The 22,248-nt window shown below is 42.0% G+C and overlaps 1 protein-coding gene across 4 annotated transcripts in view; it reads left to right on the forward strand.

Annotated features, from left to right (window-relative positions):
• Window positions 1-22,248, forward strand: part of LOC131139957 (neuronal PAS domain-containing protein 3-like) — a 146,340-nt gene that overhangs the window by 114,177 nt on the left and 9,915 nt on the right. For all 4 annotated transcript variants that reach the window (XM_058089932.1, XM_058089929.1, XM_058089930.1 and 1 more), the window contains exon 6: window positions 14,737-14,917. In XM_058089932.1, the coding sequence (XP_057945915.1) occupies window positions 14,737-14,917 (181 nt within the window). The remainder of the gene's footprint in view (window positions 1-14,736; window positions 14,918-22,248) is intronic.

The raw sequence follows: 22,248 nt of genomic DNA on the forward strand, positions 1-22,248 counted from the left end.
ATGATATTAATAATTGGCATAATAATACATATTATTACAATAATAGTAATATAATAGAAGTAATAATAATGAACTGAAGAGTTTGTGATGAGAATAGTGTGTGTGTGTGTGTGTGCCGTCTAGACACTTGACGGACTGCAGCCATTGAAATGTATGAAGCTACTTGGCGTGCGGGGGCGGGGTTAAAGGTGACCGTGGTGGATTTAAAGTGGGGGGAGGGGGGAGCGCTGTGGTCTTTGGCAGGCGGCGTGCAGAGAAGTCCACACTCTGACCCGCCGAAGGACTCCCTCGCTTCACAGCTTGGCGCGGGCCATCACGTGCGCGCCCGCCGGCGCTCCTCATGCATTACAAGCGCCAGCGATGGCGGGAGGTGGGTCGGGGGTTCTGACCCGCCCCCCTCCCCGGCTCGCTCCGCTACAGCGTGTTGGGATTCAGACGCTTGTTGTTGTGCTCGCGCGGCGGCGCCTCCTCATGCATTTCACAGGCGGAGGTAAGGCGGGCGGCCGACCTTGACGAGGACGCCGTGCCGCTCGACGCCATCGCTCAATTCTTTGAGTCTTTTTTTAAAAGTATTTTCTTTCAGTCTGACTCACTTTTGAAAGTCCAAGTGTTGGAGACACGTTGACCTTGTCAAGGACAAAAATTCTTTCCCGCTTGATTTGATGTCGTCTGTTCACTGTTGCGACTTCTTCCAAAAGTCACTCAAGGTCAAACTTCATCTTCCCATAAATAGTCACCGCTTTCAACATTTGAAGACAATCGGTGTGCGTCTCAATTGGAATACTTCTATCAGTACTTCAATAAGTACACAGGCTGTCCTACTAGCTTCTGCGTTTTGTGCTATGACCTTTTATATTACAACCATTAGTGTTGTGACCTTTAGTGTTGTGACCTTTTATGGTTACGACACACTCCCATAAGTTGTTAATAGAACACAAAAGGAAAAGGAGAAGGTGCGAAAGGAAAGAAAAAGGAATACGTAGACATCACATGTCGCAAGGACGCATTTAGACGAACAATATTCCACTGATGCATGTTTTTGGAATATGGGAGGAAACCGGAGTACAGGGAGAACATGCAAACTCTACACCATGGGTGGGCGATTTTATGCTTATGATTTTCCTTGAATTATTTGAACTAAGGAAATAAACTGGCACACGGGCAGTCATACTGGGCGTGACAGTACCCCCTCCCTAAGGAACAGATCCTCGACGTTCATTCATTCGTTCATTCATTTTCTACCGCTTGAAAGAGTGGTAAAACCGGAACTAAGGAAATAAACTGGCACTCGGGCAGTCATGTTGGGTGTGACAGTACCCCCTCCCTAAGGAACAGATCCTTGACGTTCATTCATTCATTCATTCATTTTCTACCGCTTGAAAGAGTGGTAAAACCGGAACTAAGGAAATAAACTGGCACTCGGGCAGTCATGTTGGGCGTGACAGTACCCCCTCCCTAAGGAACAGATCCTAGACATTCATTCATTCATTCATTTTCTACCGGTAATCCTCACGCTTATCCTTAGCCTATCCCAGCTGTCTTGGGGCGAGAGGCGGGGTCCACCCTGGACCGGTGGCCAGCCAATCCCAGGGCACATATAGACAAACAACCATTCACACTCACATTCATACCTATGGACAATTTGGAGTGGCCAATTAACCTAGCATGTTTTTGGAATGTGGGAGGAAACCGGAGTACCCGGAGAAAACCCATGCAAACTCCACACAAAGATGGCAGAGGGTGGGATTGAACTCGGGTCTCCTAGCTTGTGAGGCCTGCGTGCTAACCACTTGAACGCCGTGCAGCCTTATTTGTCTAATTTTATCTGTAAAAGTCGTATGTTCCTTTTTTCAGGAACACTTTAAATATGAGATCGCATCAAAGTATGTCATTTAATTTTACTAGCAACTAGCGGGCCAGACTCAAATGCTTGGTGGGCCACATGTGGCCCCTGGGCCGTACTTTGCCCAAACCCTGCTCAACACAAACATGCCCAAATGGAGATTCGAGATTCAGGGTTCGACTGTGGGGCCAACATGCTAACCACGGGTCCAAGATGGTCGTCAAGATGGAGACCATTGTCATTTCCTTCGTGTCCCTCCGCTCACGAGAACATCGCCACCTCTTCTTGTCGCCCCCCCCCCCCCCCCAGCCCCCCCGGTCAGATTTACAGCAGGTCGTTACGTTGATGTTGCAGACGCAGTAAAAAGATCAGCGATGCCGCCAGGGATCACAATTGATGCTTGTTTTATTGAAGCGTGTGTGTGTGCACGTGCACGTGCGCGTCTTTGATGTCATGTGACACAAGCAAGGTCGCGACCCAGGAAGCTTTGAAGTCATAAATTTAAGCCAAAGGTCATTAAAAGTTGTCCTGTGCGTCAGGAGCCCGTGTGCGAGTGAAAGGGGGGCGGGGCCGATGACGCGTCCAATCGGCTGTCAGAACATTCCGGAATATTAAACATCTGAGACGTGCGAATGTTAATGAAGCTCATTAGATGCAAATAAAGGCCATTATTTTTATCGACACGTCGGATCGATGCTCGCCGGAGTCGACCTTCTGGTGGCGGACTCCCTCAAGAACGGCGAGAATTTGAATCAAACCCCTTGAGGAAGTGCCTGGTGCCCTTGAAGACGTTCGAGGCGTCCGCCATTGAGGACGCCAGGAGAGGCGGGAAACAGGTGTCCTTGAATGCATCTCACTTTGAACGCGGCGTCGTGTTGAAACGCTCACTTGAACATTCCAGACATCCTTGAAAGCCTCTTGGGAACCTCTTGTGAAATTTGAGGAACGTTTCAGCCATTTTGACCTTGTGATGTCATTGTTTACCCTCGTCGGCGCTGCTTGAAGACTTCATTTACTCTCACTAACACACGTTGCGTTCGAGTGATTGATTGATTTCATTGATTAATGCATCATGTCAGCTTAACCAACGCTAAACTTTAACATTTACATCTTTAATCGATGAATATTTGGTTTTTTAAGTGTAATTATACACAGTCAGCGGCAGCCATGTTTGGCTGCTTTATTTACAAATGAGGGCAAATTAGCGCCGCTAATGATGCGACTGTGAGGGGGCGAGCGAGGTAGTTCTGCAGGGAAAGACGGGGGCGGGAGGGGGGGTTTAGTAAATGTCTGGAGCACCGACTTGACGACTTTATCAATGCTTTATTCTCTCACCTGTCGCGGGGGGTGGGGCCCTGGGGGGGCTGATCACCTGGCATCCTGTATAAATAGCATAAATAGCTCAACGTATATCCATATATTATTACATTATAGTAGAGATGTGTTAAGGTCTCTTATAAGCATTCATTCATTCATTCATTTTCTACCGCTTTTCCTCACGAGGGTCGCGGGGGTGCTGGAGCCTATCCCAGCTGTCTTGGGGCGAGAGGCGGGGTACACCCTGGACTGGTGGCCAGCCAATCACAGAAAGAAAGAGCGGTAAAACCGGAACTAAGGAAATAAACTGTCATGCTGGGCGTGACAGTACCCCCTCCCTAAGGAACAGATCCTAGACGTTCATTCATTCATTTTTTACCACTTGAAAGAGCGGTAAAACCAGAACTAAGGAAATAAGCTGGCACTCAGGCAGTCATGTTGGGCGTGACAGTACCCCCTCCCTAAGGAACAGATCCTAGACGTTCATTCATTCATTTTCTACCACTTGAAAGAGCGGTAAAACCAGAACTAAGGAAATAAACTGTCACTCAGGCAGTCATGCTGGGTGTGACAGTACCCCCTCCCTAAAGAACAGATCCTAGACGTTCGTTCGTTCATTCATTCATTCATTCATTTTCTACCACTTCAAAGAGCGGTAAAACATTAAGGAAATAAACTGGCACTCAGGCAGTCATGTTGGGCGTGACAGTACCCCCCCCAAGGAACAGATCCTAGACGTTCATTCATTCATTCATTCATTTTCTACCACTTCAAAGAGCGGTAAAACCAGAACTAAGGAAATAAACTGTCACTCAGGCAGTCATGCTGGGTGTGACAGTACCCCCTCCCTAAGGAACAGATCCTAGACGTTCGTTCATTCATTCATTCATTCATTTTCTACCACTTCAAAGAGCGGTAAAACATTAAGGAAATAAACTGGCACTCAGGCAGTCATGCTGGGCGTGACAGTACCCCCTACCTCCCTAAGGAACAGATCCTAGACGTTCATTCATTCATTCATTCATTTTCTACCACTTGAAAGAGCGGTAAAACCAGAACTAAGGAAATAAACTGGCACTTGGGCAGTCATGTTGGGCGTGACAGTACCCCCCCGGAACAGATCCTAGTTCATTCATTCATTTTCTACCGCTTATCCTCACGAGGGTCGCAGGGGGTGCTGGAGCCTATCCCAGCTGTCTTGGGGCGAGAGCCAGCCAATCACAGGGCACATATAGACAAACAACCATTCACACTCACATTCATACCTATGGACAATTTGGAGGGCCGAGGGTGGGATGACGTTATTATTTCATTTTATTGATATCCTCTTACACAAACTCATTTTAATGTATCATTGAAGACTTTTTCACCTTTTTTTTTTTTTAAGGTAGGATTGTGTGAAAATACCCTCTCTCATACACGCACACACACACACAAGGTGATAGGTGTTGGGGGGTGCAGGGGGGGGGGGGCTCCACAATGAAAAGAGATTTGCACTTAAATGAAGACTTAAGTGAAGCGGCGCCATGGACATGAAATCACATGATCCTTCTGTCTTCATCCCTCTTTGCCGCTGAGAGGAAGACCGGGGGAGGGGGTTGGTTGGCGGGGGGTGTGGGGGTGGGGGGAAGAAATGTATCTGTGATGAGAATCAAAACGATGGAAGCGAGAGGACAAGAGGACAGGAAGTGGACATAAAGGAAAAAAAGACAAGAACAAGGCGATGTCTCCAATGGGATATTTGCATCAGTACACTTCGATAAGTACACTGTGTACTTAGCGTACTGAGTGTGTAGCGCTGTGCTGCCAAATCTATTACTGCCTTTGTACACTTACCTGAAATGACATTCACAATATTTACCTTCCTCTTCTTCTTCTTCTCTTCACAAGGGAAAAGGAAACTCCATTCCTTTTACTGATTCAAGTCTTGATGAGTCAAACACTGGAGTCAATCAGGGACCCGATTTGAATACCCCATTTACCCGATCCTACGTATGGAAACATCAACAAGTTGTCCAGTTTGTGCTTCAGTAGATGTTTATTCTCGTTCATTCCTGATTCCGAAGAGGCAGGGTCGCAAAGGTTTGCATGGTAGCAAATTTTAGGAATTTTGCTTATAAGAGGACGGCACGGTGGTCCAGTGGTTAGCGCGCAGACCTCACAGCTAGGAGACCAGGGTTCAATTCCACCCTCACCCATCTCTGTGTGGAGTTTGCATGTTCTCCCCGTGCATGCGTGGGTTTTCTCCGGGTACTCCGGTTTCCTCCCACATTCCAAAAACATGCTAGGTTAATTAGCCACTCCAAATTGTCCATAGGTATGAATGTGAGTGTGAATGGTTGTTTGTCTATATGTGCCCTGTGATTGGCTGGCCACCAGTCCAGGGTGGACCCTGCCCTCTTGCCCCAAGACAGCTGGGATAGGCTCCAGCACCCCCTGCGACCCTTGTGAGGATAAGCGCTAGAAAATGAATGAATGAACGTCTAGGATCTGTTCCTTAGGGAGGGGGTACTGTCACGCCCAACATGACTGCCTGAGTGCCAGTTTATTTCCTTAGTTCTGGTTTTACCGCTCTTTTAAGCGGTAGAAAATGAATGAATGAATGAATGAATGAATGAATGAACGTCTAGGATCTGTTCCTTAGGGAGGGGGTACTGTCACGCCCATCATGACTGCCTGAGTGCCAGTTTATTATAAGACAGCTGGGATAGGCTCCAGCACCCCCCTGCGACCCTCGTGAGGATAAGCGGTAGAAAATGATTATGTTTCTTAAAGCATCATATCACCTCGTATTTCGGTACGTGACAAAAAAAAATTAAAAAATATAAAAATAATATAATATAATTTAATAATAATTTTATAATAATATAAAATAATAATGTAAAAAAAAAATTAAAAAATAATACATTTATTTTAAAAAACTTATAAATTATATTATGAAAGCAGGAAGTGAACAAATGTAACAGTTAGTGGTTGTAAAAGTACCAGATGGAGGGGTAGGATTTAATAAGCTTTGCTTCTTCCTACTCCTTTTGGACATGTGGAACTGGGAACTGATTATGGGATGCACTCAATTGGAATCTGATGCATGTTCAAATGAAATTAAACCATTACCATTACCATTACCATTACCATTACCATTACCATTACCATTACCATTACCATTACCATTACCATTACCATAAAGACCACAGGAGACCACCACATGTATAGTGGAACACACACACACACACAATAATGTGTGTATGAAAGTTTCCAAAGGTTCCTTGAACAGATCACACCATCCTCTACCACGATGGAGACCATCAGGTCCTCCACGTCACGTCCCCCCCCCCCCCCCCCCCCCCCCCGTCATGCACTGCTTCCTCCTCCATAACCGACCTCCATCAAGACCTCATCTCTTCTTTGTGTTCCCATCAATACATTTTCCCGCTGATTCCCATCATGCTCGACGTTCTTTTTATTCTCATGTGCAGCTCTAGTCGCTGACTTTCTGTGCACAGACAAAAAAACTACATTTGGGATTATGGGCTGTAGTTTGTAGCACATCCTGATAACTAGCTAATAGCACGCTAACTTGCTTTCATTCTTGGCGGAGGGAATAAAGGTCTCACACACGCACACACACACACACACACACACACAGAGCGCTTAATAACAGAGCGTTGAAACACTCTCCACAAACACAACGCGCACGTATTAGCATGAGAAACATGATAAAAGTGCTGCTCCATTGTGTCCTTATCACTCTCCCATAATGCACTGGGAGGCAGGATTGTCCGTGGCGTCAGGACGGTCGACACCGAGCTTATCTTCCTCTGGGGTCCTCGCTCTAAACGCTCAAAGAGTGCCATTGTAGTCCGATTTGGCGGCTGAAAGCGAGATGAGATAACCACTGAAAGAGTGTGTAGTCGCCATGTGAGCGTCAGCGTGTGTGTGTGTGTGTGTGTGTGTGTGTGTCATCAGGCTGTGTCGGCTCGTCGTGTGAGGGCATGCTGGGAAAATGGCCGCCCCACACTTTGGTCAGTGTGACCTGATCCAGAAATTAGTCTGACATGTGACGTTTAAAGTTCATACATGTTCAGTGAAGTTCATACACGCTGAATAATAAAGTTCTCCTACATGTAACATGACGTTCAAACATGTTTAACAAAGTCCATGCGTGTTCGCTGAAGTTCATACGTGTTGAATGAAGGTCATACATTTACAGTGAAGTTCATACGTGTTGAATGAAGGTCATACCTTTACAGTGAAGTTCATACGTGTTGAATGAAGGTCATACATTTACAGTGAAGTTCATACGTGTTGAATGAAGGTCATACATTTACAGTGAAGTTCATACGTGTTGAATGAAGGTCATACCTTTACAGTGAAGTTCATACGTGTTGAATGAAGGTCATACATTTACAGTGAAGTTCATACGTGTTGAATGAAGGTCATACATTTACAGTGAAGTTCATACGTGTTGAATGAAGGTCATACCTTTACAGTGAAGTTCATACGTGTTGAATGAAGGTCATAACTTTACAGTGAAGTTCATACATGTTGAATGAAGGTCATACCTTTACAGTGAAGTTCATACATGTTGAATGAAGGTCATACATTTACAGTGAAGTTCATACGTGTTGAATGAAGGTCATACATTTACAGTAAAGTTCATACGTGTTGAATGAAGGTCATACATTTACAGTGAAGTTCATACCTGTTGAATGAAGGTCATACATTTACAGTGAAGTTCATACGTGTTGAATGAAGGTCATACATTTACAGTGAAGTTCATACGTGTTGAATGAAGGTCGTACATTTACAGTGAAGTTCATACGTGTTGAATGAAGGTCATACATTTACAGTGAAGTTCACACGTGTTGAATGAAGGTCATACCTTTACAGTGAAGTTCATACGTGTTGAATGAAGGTCATACCTTTACAGTGAAGTTCATACGTGTTGAATGAAGGTCATACCTTTACAGTGAAGTTCATACGTGTTGAATGAAGGTCATACATTTACAGTGAAGTTCATACGTGTTGAATGAAGGTCATACATTTACAGTGAAGTTCATACGTGTTGAATGAAGGTCATACCTTTACAGTGAAGTTCATACGTGTTGAATGAAGGTCATACATTTACAGTGAAGTTGCTGTTTGAAGTTTGCTGAAAAACATCAGCAAAAATTTGAAAAAAAATAATTTTGGGTGCGGCGAAATGCGTGCGTTATAATATTACAAGAATAAAGTCAAAATATTATGGGAATAAAGTCATAATATTATGAAGATGAAATACTTGAAATAGTTGGAAAATTCCCCATAAAAATAAATAAAAACAAGCAGGAATGGAACAAAAAAACAACTGTAATTTTACAACAATAAAGTCAAAATATTAAAATATTTTTTTTAAATGAATTATTTTTGGAATTATTTTGGATGTTATACTTGGGGGATAAAGTCTAGATATTATGTCAATAAAGTCATAATATTATGACTTTCACATTTTCGTAAATGAGTGAATAAATTGTTGAAAAATTTGAAAAAAACATCAGCAAAAATTTGAAAAAAAGACATTTATTGGGTGCGGCGAAAGTTATAATATTACAAGAATAAAGTCAAAATATTATGGGAATAAAGTCATAATATTATGAAGATGAAATACTTGAAATAGTTGGAAAATTCCCCATAAAAATAAATAAAAACAAGCAGGAATGGGAAAAAAAACAACTGTAATTTTACAACAATAAAGTCAAAATATCAAAATATTTTTTTAAAATGAATTATTTTTGGAATTATTTTGGATGTTATACTAGGGGGATAAAGTCTAGATATTATGGCCATAAAGTCATAATATTATGACTTTCACATTTTCGTAAATCAGTGAATAAATTGTTGAAAAATTTGAAAAAAACATCAGCAAAAATTTGAAAAAAATAAATTTTGTGTGCGGCGAAAGTTATAATATTACAAGAATAAAGTCAAAATATTATGAAGATGAAATACTTGAAATAGTTGGAAAATTCCCCACCAAAAAAAATAAATAAAAACAAGCGGGAATGAAAAAAAAACAACTGTAATTTTACAACAATAAAGTCAAAATATTAAACTTTTTTTTATAATGAAAATAAACTTGTAATATGAGGATGAGGTCATTTTTGGAATGATTTTGGATGTTATACTACGAGGATAAAGTCTAGATATTATTATTATTTTATTTTTTTATGATGACTTTTATTGACATCCTTTTCAGATCGTTTCCCACGACCACAAAAGGACCTCAGTCACAACACACCATGTTGTTTGTCTGTGTGTGTGTGTGTGTCTGTGTGTTGTTGTCATGTTGTGTGTTGTCAGACAGGATTGATGCGTCAGCATTCTCTGAGCTTTTTGTTGTTGAGCATGCTAAAGCTAGCTGACTGAAGCTTCTGTTTCTGCACGTGTCCGCGTGTCAGAGTCAGCGGGTTGAAGAAGCTCTGGTGATTTGAGCCACTGAGACACAAGTGTTTATTGATCCCACACTTCCTGTTCCTCTGGGGTTCCTCTCTCTCTCGCTCTCTCGCTCTCTCACACACGGAGTGTGTTGCTCCAGCTGCAGACCCACAAAGCCGCCGCCCCGACACAACAAAGTGTGTTCTCATAGCTTCACCGTGTGATTTAGCTCCTTCTCACCTCCTCCATGGCGGACGTCATGTGATTGTTTTTAGCATCCTGTCTTTTGTTTTCCTTAATAAATCACGTCTATCGGCACACACGCATCAGCAAAGTGTTCATTTGTCATCTTCACGTCTGGCAAGCAGAGAACGCGTGTGATGGGATAAGCGGCCATGTTTGAAGCAAAGGAATATTTGAGGAAAGCAGAGAATGTTTTCATCATTCTTACGTAGACTCGTTAGCGGTGGTCTCATTAAAGTTGTACTATTAGCCCACTTAGCTCATGTTTAATGCGCTCATTAATTCTCCACGCTGCCAGCCAACATCCATTTATTTCATGACTTCTCTGCAAAGTCACACCAGCCTTTACAGTCCTTTCACTGTGTGTGTGTGTGTGTGTGTGTGTGCGTGTGTGTGTGTGTGTGTGTGTGTGTGTGTGTGTGTGTGTGTGTGTGTGTGTGTGTGTGTGTGTGTGCGTGTGTGTGTGTACGCATAATGAAAACGCCATCAAAGATTGAGATTAATGACAACGCTAAATATTTTCTAAATTAACGTCCTTCCTTTATCGCCCCCTATGTTTTAATTTCAGGGTGCGTTTGTTTCGTTCACCCTCAACAGAGTAAGAGCTTCTAACCAATGCAATCCAGCATGTTTGTAATCAATGACATGCTAACTAGCCTCCTTTAAAATAACACAACCTGCTTCAGATCATGAAAGCCCGTAGCATGTCGAGCAGGGGTGCCCAAAGTGCTGTCCGGGGGCCCGATTACGTCCACTTGTGTCCTTGTCAGTAGGGATGGGTCAAACAAGAGGGAGTTGTTAACTTGACAACCCAGATCCATCTTGCTACATCTTCTTATTCTCCGGCAGATGAGATGCAATGCCATCTACTGTGCTTGTTGGAATGACACGCTACATTCATAAACAGTTCCATGGAACTTCTTTATAACTGGATTACACACACACGGTAGTTGGCGTACACCCGAAACGTGCACTGTGAGTGTTTGTCACATCACGTTTTGTCGTCTTTCGAGAACCTTTTGTGTCCTTGTCAGTGGGGATGGGTCTTTTTTTATGACACAATCAAGAGGGAGTCGTTAACTTGGCAACCCAGATCCGTCTTGCTACATCTTATTCTCCGGCAGACGAGGTGCAATGCCATCTACTGTGCTTGTTGGAATAACGCGCTACATTCCTAAACAGTTCCATGGAACTTCTTAATAACAGGATTACATGAGTCTAATCCCTTTGTCTCTGTGGACGTACACAACCGACACACGATAGTTGGCGTACACCTAAAACGTGCACTGTGTTTGTCACATCACGTTTTGTCATCTTTCGAGAACCTTTTGTGTTCTTGTCAGTAGGGATGGGTCTATTTTTTATGACACAAACAAGAGGGAGTCGTTAACTTGGCAACCCAGATCCGTCTTGCTACATCTTCTTATTCTCCGGCAGATGAGGTGCAATGCCATCTATGTACTGTGCTTGTTGGAATGACACGCTACATTCATAAACAGTTCCATAGAACTTCTTTATAACTGGATTACACACACACGATAGTTGGGGTACACCTGAAACGTGCACTGTGAGTGTTTGTCACATCACGTTTTGTCGTCTTTCGAGAACCTTTTGTGTCCTTGTCAGTAGGGATGGGTCTTTTTTTATGACACAAACAAGAGGGAGTTGTTAGCTTGGCAACCCAGATCCGTCTTGCTACATCTTCTTATTCTCCGGCAGACGAGGTGCAATGCCATCTACTGTGCTTGTTGGAATGACACGCTACATTCATAAACAGTTCCATGGAACTTCTTTATAACTGGATTACACACACACGGTAGTTGGCGTACACCCGAAACGTGCACTGTGAGTGTTTGTCACATCACGTTTTGTCGTCTTTCGAGAACCTTTTGTGTCCTTGTCAGTGGGGATGGGTCTTTTTTTATGACACAATCAAGAGGGAGTCGTTAACTTGGCAACCCAGATCCGTCTTGCTACATCTTATTCTCCGGCAGACGAGGTGCAATGCCATCTACTGTGCTTGTTGGAATAACGCGCTACATTCCTAAACAGTTCCATGGAACTTCTTAATAACAGGATTACATGAGTCTAATCCCTTTGTCTCTGTGGACGTACACAACCGACACATGATAGTTGGCGTACACCTAAAACGTGCACTGTGTTTGTCACATCACGTTTTGTCATCTTTCGAGAACCTTTTGTGTTCTTGTCAGTAGGGATGGGTCTATTTTTTATGACACAAACAAGAGGGAGTCGTTAACTTGGCAACCCAGATCCGTCTTGCTACATCTTCTTATTCTCCGGCAGATGAGGTGCAATGCCATCTATGTACTGTGCTTGTTGGAATGACACGCTACATTCATAAACAGTTCCATAGAACTTCTTTATAACTGGATTACACACACACGATAGTTGGGGTACACCTGAAACGTGCACTGTGAGTGTTTGTCACATCACGTTTTGTCGTCTTTCGAGAACCTTTTGTGTCCTTGTCAGTAGGGATGGGTCTTTTTTTATGACACAAACAAGAGGGAGTTGTTAGCTTGGCAACCCAGATCCGTCTTGCTACATCTTCTTATTCTCCGGCAGACGAGGTGCAATGCCATCTACTGTGCTTGTTGGAATGACACGCTACATTCCTAAACAGTTCCATGGAACTTCTTAATAACAGGATTACATGAGTCTAATCCTTTTGTCTCTGTGGACGCACCCAACCGACACACGATAGTTGGCGTACACCTGAAACGTGCACTGTGTTTGTCACATCACGTTTTGTCGTCTTTCGAGAACCTTTTGTGTCCTTGTCAGTGGGGATGGGTCTATTTTTTATGGCACAAACAAGAGGGAGTTGTTAACTTGGCAACCCAGATCCGTCTTGCTACATCTTCTTATTCTCCGGCAGATGAGATGCAATGCCATCTACTGTGCTTGTTGGAATGACACGCTACATTCCTAAACAGTTCCATGGAACTTCTTAATAACAGGATTACATGAGTCTAATCCTTTTGTCTCTGTGGACGCACACAACCGACACACGATAGTTGGCGTACACCTGAAACGTGCACTGTGTTTGTCACATCACGTTTTGTCGTCTTTCGAGAACCTTTTGTGTCCTTGTCAGTAGGGATGGGTCTTTTTTTTATGACACAAACAAGAGGGAGTCGTTAATTTGGCAACCCAGATCCATCTTGCTACATCTTCTTATTCTCCGGCAGATGAGGTGCTTGTTGGAATGACAAGATACATTCATAAACAGTTCCATTATAATGTGCTTATGAGCAATAGGTGCAGGTAGACCCAAGTCTGTTCCACTTATGTCAACACTGCTGGTTTAGGAAGTGTCCGCACAGACTGGGAGACTGGGAAACTGGGAAACTGGGAGACTGGGAGTTTAGCGCCGAATGTTGTTCGAAAATGTTGACAAGAAAGTTTGTGTTTGTTACACTCCTGACTTTTGTATGTGTGTGTGTCAGTGTGTTGCGGCAGAAGATCCAATTAGCGTCCGTCCGTGTCGACATGAACACCAACTCCCAGGATGCAAGGCGTTTGCACAGCGCTCCTTTCTAAATGGACATGTTCCGCTCCAGAAGACGCTTTATGAGCGACTGAAAGGAATTTCTTAATAACAGGATTACACGAGTCTAATCCCTTTGTCTCTGTGGACTCACACAACCGACACACACACCATAGTTGGCGTACACCTGAAACGTGCGCTGTGAGCGTTTGTCTGTCACGTCACGTTTTGTCGTCTTTCCAGAACCTTTTGTGTCCTTGTCAGTGGGGATGGGAATCGCTTATTTCTAAAATTAAAATAAAACTTGCTGATATAGTTCATCTTCAAACAGCTAAAATAATGCATAAGGCTAAAAATAAGCAATTAGCTAAAAATGTCATCCAATACTTCTCTACAAGAGAGGAGAAATATGATCTCAGGGAAGAAGTACATTTGAAACACTTCTATGCTAGGACTACGTTATGCTAGCCATAGCATTTCAGTATGTGGAATCAAACTATGGAATGGATTGAGTAAGGAAATCAAACAATGCACAACGATTGTCTTGAACCAGTCATGATGTGCTATATATATCACTATATTGACACGTACTATGGTACACATTATGGCATTGGATGCTCATATCACAGAGTACTTGGGTATGTGACAAAAATAAAATAACAAAAATAATAAAATAAAACATAAAAAATAATATTAAAAATAATATAATAAATAATAATAATAATTTTATAATAATATAAACTATCAAAATAATAATAAAAAATTTATACATTTATAAAAAACAAAAAAAAACTTAAACTATATTATGAAAGCAGGAAGTGAACAAATGCAACAGTTACATGGGATGCACTCAATTGGAATCTGATGCATGTTCAAATGAAATAAAACCATACAAAAAAATTAAAAACATTTTTTTAAATTAAAAAAGATAAAATAAAAAAAAATTAAACTATATTATGAAAGCAGGAAGTGAACAAATGTAACAGTTAGTGAACTGGGAACTGATTATGGGATGCACTCAATTGGAATCTAATGCATGTTCAAATGAAAAACTAAAACTTAAACTTAAACTATATTATGAAAGCAGGAGGTGAACAAATGTAAAAGTTACTGATTGTAAAAGTACCAGATGGAGGGGTAGGATTTAATAAGCTTTGCTTCTTCCTACTCCTTTTGGACATGTGGAACTGGGAACTGATTATGGGATGCATTCAATTGGAATCTGATGCATGTTCAAATGAAATTAAACCATTACCATTACCATTACCATTACCATTAGTTTGGTTAACTTTTACCATAAAAGGGCAACTAACTGTTGCTCCCCAATGGGGAAGCTAATTACTTAGCATTTGTATGCCAAAGAAATGAAACCAGGTGACGGTGTGGCGCCGGTGTCCTCCTGCAGGTAGAGCTGACGGGCAGCAGCGTGTTTGACTACGTCCATCCCGGCGACCACGTGGAGATGGCGGAACAGCTGGGAATGAAGCTCCCCCCCGGGCGAGGTGTGTCTCTGTCCCAGGGCGCCCTCAACGAAGACGCGGCGTCCTCTGCGTCGTCCTCGTCGCACTCGGAGACGCCTGAGCCAGGTAGGAATATAAAAGCACAGTTTACCCAGCATTCCCTGCAGGAGCGCTTTTCATTGGGATTCCTCACATCCCGTCCTCTCCTGCAGCACGTTGGAAGACTTTGTACCTTCCGAAAGCTTTTCATCGCGCTGACGATAATTTGGGAATTAGAGTGAAATCCATTTGTAAATTAAACAAAATGACTGGCTGTCCACGGAGGACGTCACTTCATCAGTCTGTTCAAACAGCAGCCTCGCTGGCTGCTACGGTCCTCCGAGACAGCGCCGTAATTAGATCTGCCGCGGATTTATTCTGAGCTGATTGGTGCTGCTTGACGGTCGCGCGGGAGGGGATGGGGGGCTCTGTATTAATTGGAATTCTACACTTTTTTTTTTTTTTTTACTTTTTTTTGTCTTTGATTATGTGCAAACGTGACGCCATTCCTCTGTGATACAGCAAACACAAAGTTAACAACAAAAGTGTCACTTTGAAAAGGTGTCGGTTGAAGAGGCCAAAATGGGCGTGTTTTTAGCAGGAAGGAAGGAAGGAAGAAGATGACCTTGTGGGATGCGTGCGTGAGTCTTGCAGTCAAGCCGATCATCTTTAAAGACGCGTGATGCAATTTGGCTAATCAAAGAGGAAAAGATGATTCCCTGCGGTTGGAGTATTTCCCTCAGTGCACTTCACTAAGTGTACTTGTCTACGCCACTGATTCCCAAAGTGTGGGCTGCGGCCCCCTGGTGGGCCGTGGTGGTACTGCAGGTGGGCCATGAGAGGTCATTAAAAATACGATTCATTTTTTGCAAATATTATTTTTTTATTGTAAAATATTTATTGCACGATTAAAAAAAATATTTATAGGCCTAAGTAATAACCTATTGAGTGTTATTGACCTGTCACAATATTTTGGGAACCTTATACAGTTTATGATTGGAATGTAGCTCTCTGGTCATTTATGCCAGTCTTGAATGCAGTTATGAAAAGTATGAGAATTAATTCTGTCTTGTGTGTACATAACAGATTAAAAGTTTGGGCTTTCTTTATCCACCTGCTTTCATTTCAATCCCAAATACGTTAATAATAATAATTATTATTATTGGTAGTAGTAGTAGTAATTATTATTAATATATTATTATTATAATTATATTTTTTATTAATATTATCAATATAATGATTATAATAATATAATATTAATTATTCTATTAATTAATTAATTATTATTATTATTAATATAATAATATTTTTCCCCTTTATTTGGGCAAATATGTGAATCATTACAGTGCATTTCTTACATCAATCAAAATATAACTTTCCATTATTTACATTTGTATTCAACTATCTGATCCCAAGCCCAAAAGGAGTAGGCAGAAGCAAAAGCTTATAAATGCCTACCCCTTTTTACAGGATATAATCATGTTCATGCCACTGTCTTGTTTCCCCTGTTATTATTATCATTGTATTATTATTATTATTATCATTATCATTATTGTTATAATCATTATTACCATCATTATAATCATCATTAATATTACCATTTTCATCATGATAGTTACAAATTTTATGATTTTTTTATTTTTTCATTTGTAATTATTTAATTTTACAGACTTCATTGCTTCTTGTAGAGTGTAGAGTTTTCATTATTATGATTTTATTATTATTTAATTATTATTATATTGTATATTATATTACATTATTATATTGTATAGTAGTATATATGTATATATTACATATATATTAATAGATGACAACTTTATTCTAAGCTTTTATATGACATCATTGAAAAGTGATTTATATTAATATTATTATTATTAATATAATAATTATTATTATATTAATAATAATAATAATTATTATTATTAAGTGCTCCAAGAACACAGCATTCCGTCTATGTATGGTTTATAGGACAAAGGTGGTCTGCAGACATTTTTTAGTTTTTCAAGTCCTGAGTTGGTCAAGTTTGGGACCCCCTGGTCTACGCGGCGTACCCACTGAAGCGTACCCAAGTGTTTGACGCGCTACATCGGACTTCCTGTGAGCCATCACCATGAGGGAAGTCAAAGAATAAATGACGCCGTCACATGACAATGGAAGACAGGGTTTCAGGATGCTGGCTCATTGGCACAGGGACCTTCTCAAGTCCCACAAGTCCACACTAGGTCCTGCTTAGAAGATGTTCTTGTGTCCCGGCTGTTTGTTGTGTGTTCAGGTTCAAGTACCTGGTCTGTAATGTAAGCATGGGGGCGTCCTTGTTGTGCAAGACTTTGCTACCTGATCTCCATCGGTGCCGTGCTTCCCGGGTCGGTATTGCGTGTGCTCCTGACTTCCATAGATTGTCTCCCCAAAGACCAACACGGGCTGAGGTGGGCTTAGAGAAGCTTTAGGAGGGGGGGGGGGGGCTTTACATCTGACTTCAGTTTCCCAGGCTTGTTCACGCTGGGAAACGTCTCTTCCAAACGGTCGCCGCTTGCTGCCGTAACGCGTCTGTCACTTCCTTGCTTCCTTCACTGTCTTTCTCCATCACTTCCTTGCTTCCTTCATTTGGTTTCTTCCTTTACGTCTTCAATTTGTTAGCTTCCTTCGCATCTTTCCACTTCCTTTTTGACTTCCTTTACACGGCAATCAGGCGCCTCCTCGCTCATGAGTGGAATCATGGCCGATCTCTACTATGACCACATGACAGGAAGTCAGAGGCAGATTTCAAAATAAAAACAACACAGCAACCGTTAATAGATGACAGACGTACAACTTTATACGAAGCTTTTATATGACATCATTGAGAAGTGATTTATATGAATATTATTTTATTCAAAGCAACCCCCCCCCATACTCCCCTCCCCCACCCAACTCCGTCGTCCTTTCTTCCTCATCTCAGTCTCGTCTTCGCCTACTCTTCCTCGTCTTCCTCGTCTTCCGGCTGACACCATTTGTCAAAGTCGTCTGATAGCACACACATTCTATTCATGAGGTATGTGTCCCCCATCCACTCCCTGATGCCCCCCCCCCACACACCCCCCCCCCCCCCCTTGATGGCAGCAATTCAATTACAGCGTGGAGGCGATAGTGAGTCAGCGAGGCGGCCGTGTGACAGCACACTTACACACTGTTTACACTATTAAAGTTTACTTGTGTGCACTAAGCTTATATCTGCGCTTTCATATATATTTATACACGCGTGTGTGAGAGAGCACGCTACGCCACATTTGTCATGATTGTTCAGCAGCTCAGCCACTGCTGCATTGTGGGTAAGAGCGGCGGACAGAAAAAAGACCGAGTGGCTCGTAAAAACAAAAATTGCTTCAGCGAGAGACAGAAACCCCCTGGTGGACGCCATGTTGTAATCATGGAAGTAGACAGAAATCAGATGGCGCCGTAGCTTGTTTACGGTTGGTAGTTTGGGGCCAATGCCAATACCAACATTGGGGGCGGGGAAAAAAAGCGAACAATGTTAGCAAGTTGATGGTATGTAAAGTAGCAATTAGCAATGTTAGCTTGATGATATATGTAAAGTAGCAATTAGCAATGTTAGCTTGATGATATATGTAAAGTAGCACTTAGCAATGTTAGCATGTTAAAACTGTAGCGCCATGATGACAGAAGATGACAGAAAACAACTAAAAAGTTAGTTTGTTCATCATGGAGAACCAGCTAGCAATATTAGCATTTGTAAACTCTGCAGCCAGAAATACAATAGAAAACTCTGTTAGCGAGTTTGTCATAGAGAACCACTGAACTAGCAGATAGCAATGTTAGCATGTTGATGGTATGTACACCAGCGGAAAATCGCAATTAGCAATGTTAGCATGTTAAAACTGTAGCGCCATGATGACAACAGAAAACAACTAAAATGTTAGTTTGTTCATCATAGAGAACCAGCTAGCAATATTAGCATTTGTAAAGTAGCGGAAGTAGCAATTAGCAATGTTAGCATGTTAAAACTGCAGCGCCATGATGACAGAAGATGACAGAAAACAACTAAAAAGTTAGTTTGTTCATCATGGAGAACCAGCTAGCAATGTTAGCATCTGTAAACTCTGTAGCCAGAAATACAATAGAAAACTCTGTTAGCGAGTTTGTCATAGAGAACCACTGAACGAGCAGATAGCAATGTTAGCATGTTGATGGTATGTACACCAGCGGAAAATCGCAATTAGCAATGTTAGCATGTTAAAAATGTAGCGCCATGATGACAACAGAAAACAACTAAAACTCTAGAGTCACAAATACAATAGAAAAACATGTGAGTTTATTTAGCATAGAGAACCACTAAACTAGCTGCTAGCAATGTTAGCATTTTTTAACTCTGGAGTCACAAATACAATAAAAAAAACATGAGTTTATTTATCGTAGAGAACCACTAAACTAGCTGCTAGCAATGTTAGCATGTTGCGCAATGATGACAACAGAAAACAACTAGAATGTTGGTTTATTCATCATAGAGAACGAGCTAGCAATGTTAGCATTTTTAAACTCTGGAGCCACAAATACAATAGAAACCATGTTTATGTTTATTCATCATAGAGAACCACTAAACTAGCTGCTAGCAATGTTAGCATTTTTAATCTCTGGAGCCACAAATACAATAGAAAACCATGTTTATGTTTATTCATCATAGAGAACCACTGAACTATCTGCTAGCAACGTTAGCATGTTGAAGGTATACAGCTGCCATTGTAGCAGCCAGCTACATAAGTTAGCACGTCGATGGCGATGCAGCAATCACGTCACGTATGGGCGTATTGTCCAAGAAAGTTGCGGTGGCGTTTGAAGGACTTCTGCGTCTTTGTGTCACGTTTGGTTGACGGAGGTCGCGGCGACCTCGCCGTCGCCGTTTTTGTCTCCCGTCATGTTAGCTAGCTATCAGCGGCGCACAATGGGCCTGCAGAAGCGAGCCTCACAATGATAGCGGGCCCTCGGAGGCCCGGCGGTCGGTCGTCACGTAGACGCGTGGAATGCTGGTATTGTCCAGAGATGACGTGCCTAGGTGAGATGTTCTCCTAATGAATCGTTTGTCCTTCAAAGAGCACAAAGTTTGCACCATGGAGATAATTAGCTCCCAGAGTCAGGCTGCGCCACCTGCTGCCTTTGCGGCTAATCTTTGTCTTGGAGGAGCCACGTCCCCCAAGACCTGCAGCCGGCGGAATGGCAAATACTTCCTCTTCCTCCTCCTCTTCGTTGCGTCTTTGTCTCTCCCTTCCTCATCCTCCTCTTCCTCTTCTCCCAATGGTCTGCGTTCGCTCGTCTTCCTCTTTTTACTTCTTCTCACAAATTCACACAGGACTTTTTAATTGTAAACGTGTGTGTGTGTGCGTGTGCATGCGTGTGTGTGTGTGTGTGTGTGATCCTATTAATTCCAAGTGAGTAACAAAGAGAAGGTCCCGCTCGCTCCCTCGCTCGCTCACTCGCTCGCCCGTCTTTCCTGCGTCCTTCCATCATCATTATTCCTCCGTCAGATCGGACGCTGATTTCCTACGAGAGAACATGCAGAGGAGGAGGAGGAGGAGGATGGGGAGGAAGGCTACACCGAGAGTTACACTCCTCCTAAGAGGCCTTCACTTGTTTACTTGCTTGCTTCCTTCACTTGTTTACTTTCTTCCTTCCTTTCCTTGTGTTTCTTCCTTCACTTGTTTGTTTTCTTGCTTCCTTCGCTTGTTTACTTGCTTGCTTCCTTCACTTGTTTGTTTTCTTCCTTCTCTTGCTTCCTTCACTTGATTTCTTTCCTTGTTTCATTCACTTCTTTGCTTCCTTGGTTTGTTTTCTTCCTTCACTTGTTGTTCTTCCTTGACTTGCTTGCTCATTTGCTTCCTTCGCTCATCTTCTTCCTTTACTTGTTTTTCCTTGTTTTTCCTCCTTCACTTGATCAGCGTCTTCGTTTCCTTGACCTGTTGGCTTCCTTCACTTATTTGTTTCGTTGCTTCCTTCGCTCTTCTTCTTCCTTTACTTGTGTTTCTTCCTTCTCTTGCTTCCTCCACTTGATTTCTTTCCTTGTTTCATTCACTTCTTTGCTTCCTTTGTTTGTTTTCTTCCTTCACTTGTTTGTTTCCTTGCTTCCTTCGCTTATATACTTTCTTCCTTCCTTTACTTGTGTTTCTTCCTTCTCTTTGTCAACTTGTTCCTTGCTTCCTTCACTTGATTTCTTTCTTTGTTTCATTCACTTCTTTGCTTCCTTCGTTTGTTTCCTTGTTTTTCCTCCTTCACTTGATCAGCGTCTTCGTTTCCTTGACCTGTTGGCTTCCTTCACTTGTTTGTTTCGTTGCTTCCTTCGCTCGTCTTCTTCCTTTCCTTGTGTTTCTTCCTTCACTTGTTTGTTTTCTTGCTTCCTTTGCTTGTTTACTTGCTTGCTCCCTTTACTTGTGTTTCCTCCTTCTCTTGCTTCCTCCACTTGTTTTCTTTCCTTGTTTCATTCACTTCTTTGCTTCCTTCGTTTGTTTTCTTCCTTCACTTGTTGTTCTTCCTTCCTTCACTACTTTCTTCCTTCCTTTGCTTGTGTTTCTTCCTTCACTTGTTTGTTTTCTTGCTTCCTTTACTTGTGTTTCTTCCTTCTCTTGCTTCCTTCACTTGATTTCTTTCCTTGTTTCATTCACTTCTTTGCTTCCTTTGTTTGTTTTCTTCCTTCACTTGTTTGTTTTCTTGCTTCCTTCGCTTGTTTACTTGCTTGCTTCCTTTACTTTTGTTTCTTCCTTCTCTTGGTCAACTTGTTCCTTGCTTCCTTCACTTGATTTCTTTCTTTGTTTCATTCACTTCTTTGCTTCCTTTGTTTGTTTTCTTCCTTCGCTTGTTGTTCTTCCTTCACTTTTTAAACGTGTCATTTGCTTCCTTCACTTGCTTGCTCATTTGCTTCCTTCGCTCGTCTTCTTCCTTTACTTGGCTTCACTCCTTCATCCTGGACTTGTTTTTCCTTGTTTTTTCTCCTTCACTTGATCAGCTTCTTCATTTCCTTGACCTGTTTGCTTCCTTCACTTGTTTGTTTCCTCGCTTCCTTTGCTTGTTTACTTTCTTCCTTCCTTGACTTGTGTTTCTTCCTTGTCTTGGTCAACTTGTTCCTTGCTTCCTTCACTTGATTTCTGTCTTTGTTTCATTCACTTCTTTGCTTCCTTTGTTTGTTTTCTTCCTTCACTTTGTAAACGTGTCATTTGCTTCCTTCACTTGATCAGCTTCTTTGTTTCCTTGACCTGTTGGCTTCCTTCACTTGTTTGTTTCCTTGACCTGTTGGCGTCCTTCACTTGTTTGTTTCCTTGACCTGTTGGCTTCCTTCACTTGTTTGTTTCCTTGACCTGTTGGCGTCCTTCACTTGTTTGTTTCCTTGACCTGTTGGCTTCCTTCACTTGTTACGTAACGTAAATATTTTGTTGTTT

This window comes from Doryrhamphus excisus, chromosome 13 (genome assembly GCF_030265055.1).
Source record: "Doryrhamphus excisus isolate RoL2022-K1 chromosome 13, RoL_Dexc_1.0, whole genome shotgun sequence".
Lineage (NCBI taxonomy): Eukaryota > Metazoa > Chordata > Actinopteri > Syngnathiformes > Syngnathidae > Doryrhamphus > Doryrhamphus excisus.